This window comes from Ixodes scapularis, unplaced genomic scaffold (assembly GCF_016920785.2).
Source record: "Ixodes scapularis isolate PalLabHiFi unplaced genomic scaffold, ASM1692078v2 PGA_scaffold1__304_contigs__length_218370807, whole genome shotgun sequence".
Lineage (NCBI taxonomy): Eukaryota > Metazoa > Arthropoda > Arachnida > Ixodida > Ixodidae > Ixodes > Ixodes scapularis.
Genome location: NW_024609846.1, coordinates 135,789,858 through 135,794,687, shown reverse-complemented (window position 1 = coordinate 135,794,687; position 4,830 = coordinate 135,789,858). Strand labels below are relative to the sequence as shown.

General features: G+C 49.7%; 1 protein-coding gene across 1 annotated transcript; it reads right to left on the bottom strand.

Annotated features, from left to right (window-relative positions):
• Positions 1-2,059: 2,059 nt before the first annotated feature.
• LOC120844414 (neprilysin-1-like) lies at positions 2,060-4,462 on the bottom strand. The gene has a single exon (XM_040216204.1). It carries the CDS (start codon positions 4,460-4,462, stop codon positions 2,060-2,062), a length of 2,403 nt encoding a protein of 800 aa, XP_040072138.1.
• Between the last annotated feature and the right edge of the window lie 368 nt (positions 4,463-4,830).

The window sequence follows — 4,830 nt, the reverse complement described above, 5'->3', positions numbered from 1 at the left end:
TAAAGAAGGTGCGACCATTGCCGTTGCTATTATGGGGGTTCTCTTTGTTATCCATTCACTCATATCCGTATCCCAAGCTCGTTTATAGTGAACTCCTCATATAGGGAATGCGGATTGTAGTTAAACGATGCGTCTAAGGGGCGCCGCAGGAGGTGATATTCAGCGATGTCACTATTGGCGAGGTGCTCTGACCCGTTTGTTGCCCCCACGCCTCGATGTTTACCCGACACAAGGCCTGTGCACATTCCCACAGGCTTTGTGGGAATGTTCACGTTATCTCCTCTAATAGAGCGCGGGGCACAGCAGTGTAATGTAAAAATACTAATAATAAACGAAGTGCCGGATCTCTCCCGAAAGCAGTAGTAAAAGGATGCGAGCTTGAGGGCTTTTGTGCTAAGCTGGGCACCGTGCAAGCTGCATTGTTCATACAGGCTGGAGTGGTAACAAAAGAGACCCTCCTCTCCCTCACCGGAGAACACGAACTCCAGCCGAACGCTGACGCCACGTTCGGTTATGTCAGCCGAGTCTTGAGCCATTGTATTCGTTGTCCCCATCCGTGTAGCTCTAAAGTTAACCGTTTGGGCCGCCACGGTCTGATCTCCTCCCCAATAGCTGAAGTGACCTTTTTCTTGCTGTCTCAGAAATGTTTTGCAACATGTTTCAGTGATATTAGGCTCTTGCAGTAGACAGTTTATGTCCTCCGCTACAGTATCCGTAAAGAAAACGCCGCAACTGCGCATGCGCGCCGCCAGCCTTGTCTGCAGAGTTCAAGGTCTTGTGGCGGATTACGGAGCGCTATCTGGGTGCTTAGCGGGCTGCAGAAACGGTCTACTATAATTCCCCATTGCTACGCGCGTTGCCAAGCAAGCGCGTAGCCAAACAAAAAAAAAAGCGCGTGGCCGAATGGTTACCGCGCTTGGCTCCCGGTTCGATTCCAGGGAGCGGACTCCTCTTTTATTTATTCTTTAAACTTGACATTCTCGTATGTTCTCGAACCTTGTCGTTTGATGGAGTTACGAATGTTCTATACGCGCCGAACGTTCTACGCCGAATGTTCCAGAAAACCACGCGGGTGCAAGAGGTGCTCCGCGCGGCGATCCGGAGTCATTCTCGCCCCTGCGCTCGATCCTGCAGTTTCGCCGACATCTACGCCTGCGACGCCAGCCTTTCACCCTCTATTGTTTTGGGCACAAGTTCACCCCATTAAACGTTTAGTTTTTTCAGTTATTCGCCGCCTCATCATTTGTCATTCGTGACAATATCCTGATCCTTATGGTTAGACTGTATAAAATAGCTCTACGATACTTTTTTTTTTTTTTTCGTTTTATGTTGTTGCGTGCAAATAAACCATTGTGGTAAACCATATTTCCGCAACTGTATAATTGTCGTTGTTACTGACGTCGATGCATATTACGCTATGCGGAAGTATTTTCAAAAGTAATCGAATTACATTTCTAAGTATTTGTACTCTACTCAAGATACTTTACAGTGAAAGTAACTTGAGTAGTATTTTAAATACTTTACGAAGCAGGCATTTGGTAATTTAAATACATTCATCGAGCATTTTGTCCTACACTGGTTGTCTCAAAAACAAGCCACGGCCTGCGCGCTTCTCGTTTTATGATAGGTTACGTACGTTAATAAGCACTGACGGCACTACTAAATGTACACGTGCTATGCGATGGTGCGTAGGAGCTTTACGTCTTTTAAACCATGATTTTTATTTACACACCTTGGCACGGTAACAACCATTGCAGAACGCTTAACGTTTTTCAACGTGTATATGTATCCGCCGAGATTCTACTACTGTCGTTCTCTTCCGTTTGATGGCGACACCTTCGTAATCGTTTCCGAGTTCTCGGTCCTTCAGCGTCCTTAAAATGGCTGCGCAAGAATTCCTTCAAGTTTTAACGCGACTATTTATGATTCACGCTGTTACTGTCAACGCCAGCACTACCGTAGATCGGGTAAAATAAATCTGTTCAAGCAAAAGCGCACTGACGAACGTTCCCAAAAACCGGATATATATGACTTCACTCAATTCAGTTTCTCGGATTATCTAGTGAGCTTCCCGCCAGAGAACGCACTTATTGGGAGGATTCATGTGGGAACCAACAGGACAACGAAAAGTCTCCTGAAACAGTCGGTTATTCCAGAGCGGCACGTTGGTCAAATAACTAGCCACCTCGGTGGCGTTGTCCGATTTTGACTCTTGACAGGAAGAAAGGGCATAGTAAACATAAAAAAGGTGCACGGCACTATAAGCTGGAAGTGTGTTAAAGCGAATGTCGACTCGCTTGTCCTCCTGGTACAAATCCATGGCGGGCTTGATGGCGGCCGTGTACTCGAGCAACTGGAGGGAGCCGACATGTGGCAGGCCGTACTGTTGGAAGCAGAGCTGGGAGTCGGCTAGGAACGAGCTGGCCATGTCAGGCCACCAGAGGCGTCCGACGGCGGCAGTCGCGCCCTGAGAGATGTTGGCCAGAAGCAGCTGCAGCAAGCAACGAGCAAGGCGCACGCCGGCGTGTGGCAAACCTAGGCTCTGGTCAGCACCATGGTTAAACACAGAAAAGTTAAAAAGGAGAACAGGCACAAACACCACCTTTCCGTCATAGCTGCAATCGTGGTCAAAAGCTGAACCCTGCCACCGGTCGGCCTGATCTCGGCGAAGCATCTCAGCGAAACTGTGACTGTGAAGCGCGTGAAAGGACCGCAGGTTCTGGCCTCGCACTACGCGAGGCAACGCGCTCACATAGCTTTCCAGTTTTTCCTTGTTGGTCAGCCATGATGGTCTAAAAAGTCGAAATTGTGTAACATTCAGCAGTGCCAAAGCCTGGGCACGCGATTCTTGATCAAGGACGGCCAGTTTGGCCAAGTCACCGGCAAGTGACTGCCTGATCGAATCCAGCAGCCTCTGCACAGAGTCCATGGCGAACTGGGTCTTGTAGGCGAGTCGCACTGCGTGCAAAAACAAGTCGGGAATCGCTCTTTCTATCGTACGGATGCACAGTTTCCAGCGGGGCAGTGAGGGTCGTGCTCTACCATACTGGTGTTCCACCATAGTCTGCACAAGAAGACGGCCTGAGGAAGGCGCGAAAGCAGCCACCGCAATCATCAACCTAATTCCGATATAGTTCATGAGGATGTAGGGTTCAGTGGAGTGCACCAGGCTATTCAGGGCGTCAAAGAAGACCGGAGAACGAACCAAGACTTCTGTGTGGCTACCAATGTATAGCGCCGAGCCGATGCTAGGAAAAAACTCGCCAAGAAAACTAGAAACATCGGGTTGCGCCTTGAGAGGTTGTATACGGCGCTTCGGCAGTCCAGCCATCACTGTGTGGGTGTAGACGAGCTCTTCGAGACGCCACGCGAGAGAAGCCACCTCGAGTGAGTAGATAGACGGGTTGCGCTGTTTCTTGAGAGAAATCATGCAGGCGAAAGCTGTACTGTTGTAGAACTGCGTTGCCTGCTGCTGAGAGCTGCCTTTTGGCGCCAACATATCGGGCGGACCAACGCTGATAATGTCCGCGTTCGCCTTCGATGGATGTGCTAAGGTGAACATGCTCAGTAGCGTTTCGGCTCCTGTCATCTTGAGCACTTTGGCGGCCACCGCCCATATTGAGGTGCTGTTACGGTGCAGGGAGGAGCTAAATGGAAAACCTTCCAGGCCTACTAGCCATAGTAGTTCCAGCATCGGTGCCCAGTCATCGGTGTCCAATTGGCGCGTATTCATGCACTCGTAGAAGAGTCGTTTGAGTGGTGTTAGGTCTTCCGCAGTGTGGCTTCTTAGCAAAAGAGTGTGCACACTGTACTCCAGATGATGGCTTCGATCGTCCCAAACAGTGGCCGAGACATCAAGTTTCAGGTCAGTGTTTGTGGCACCAACGACGCTTTTCCAGCGACTGCAGACGAACCGATAAAAGTTGTCACAAGGGTCTAGATGCCAGGACAAAAGGCCATACAGATAGGCTCCATCCCGCTTGCAAGGGATCGTAGAGCAGGTATCGTAGTCCTCCGTGGAATCGTTTTGATATATTGGGGTATTATTTCTACCCGTTGACAATATTCTCAATGTATGCTCAGTATGATTGTGCAGGGGCATAGCAGGCTTCGAGTTTTGAAAGAACGTAGATGTGCCTGCAAATATTAATGCCAGCGCCAGTAACGGAATGAATGGGTATAGCAGCAACTTGCGCTTGCACAGTATGATGTGTCTGAATGGCTGCTGTGACTCTACAGTTGGAGGTTCTTCAAGCGGCGTAGTACTGTTTACTTTCTTAACAATAACGCTAGGAGAGTCCACAGCCCCTACGAATTTGTGCGACGGACTGCAATGGAAACGCCGAGGAGGTGATTGCGGGCGTTTTGCATTAGCTGCCTTGTGCAGTGGGAGAGCGCCGCTGGCTCCTGTTGCTCTGAGCACTTTGAGCAGATGTTTTCCGTCTTGCTTTATGTTGTTCATCCTGCAAGGGGAAGGAGGTTCAAGTAGGGGAGGCTGTGAATCTTGCGTCCCCTTCGAGGATTTAGAAAGTATATCAAAGCTGAAAAAGGTGTTAGTTCCTTGGGGCACATCAGTCGGCACCCCACAACGGGTGATGTGTGCTTGCCCAGCATTTTTGCGGAAGCCGCCCTTTCGCATACTGTGACTGTGGAACGTGTAGGCCTGAACCGGAGGACGTTGTATAGCACACTCTCCGAGTTCAGGAGGTACTCGCCCGAGCATCCGTTGGAATGTTTTCCACGATTTGGAACGAACGTTCGAGTAATCACCGACACCTTGATTAGTCTCCTTGCTGATGTCGGGAGCGTGAGCAGAGTCTTGCATAGATA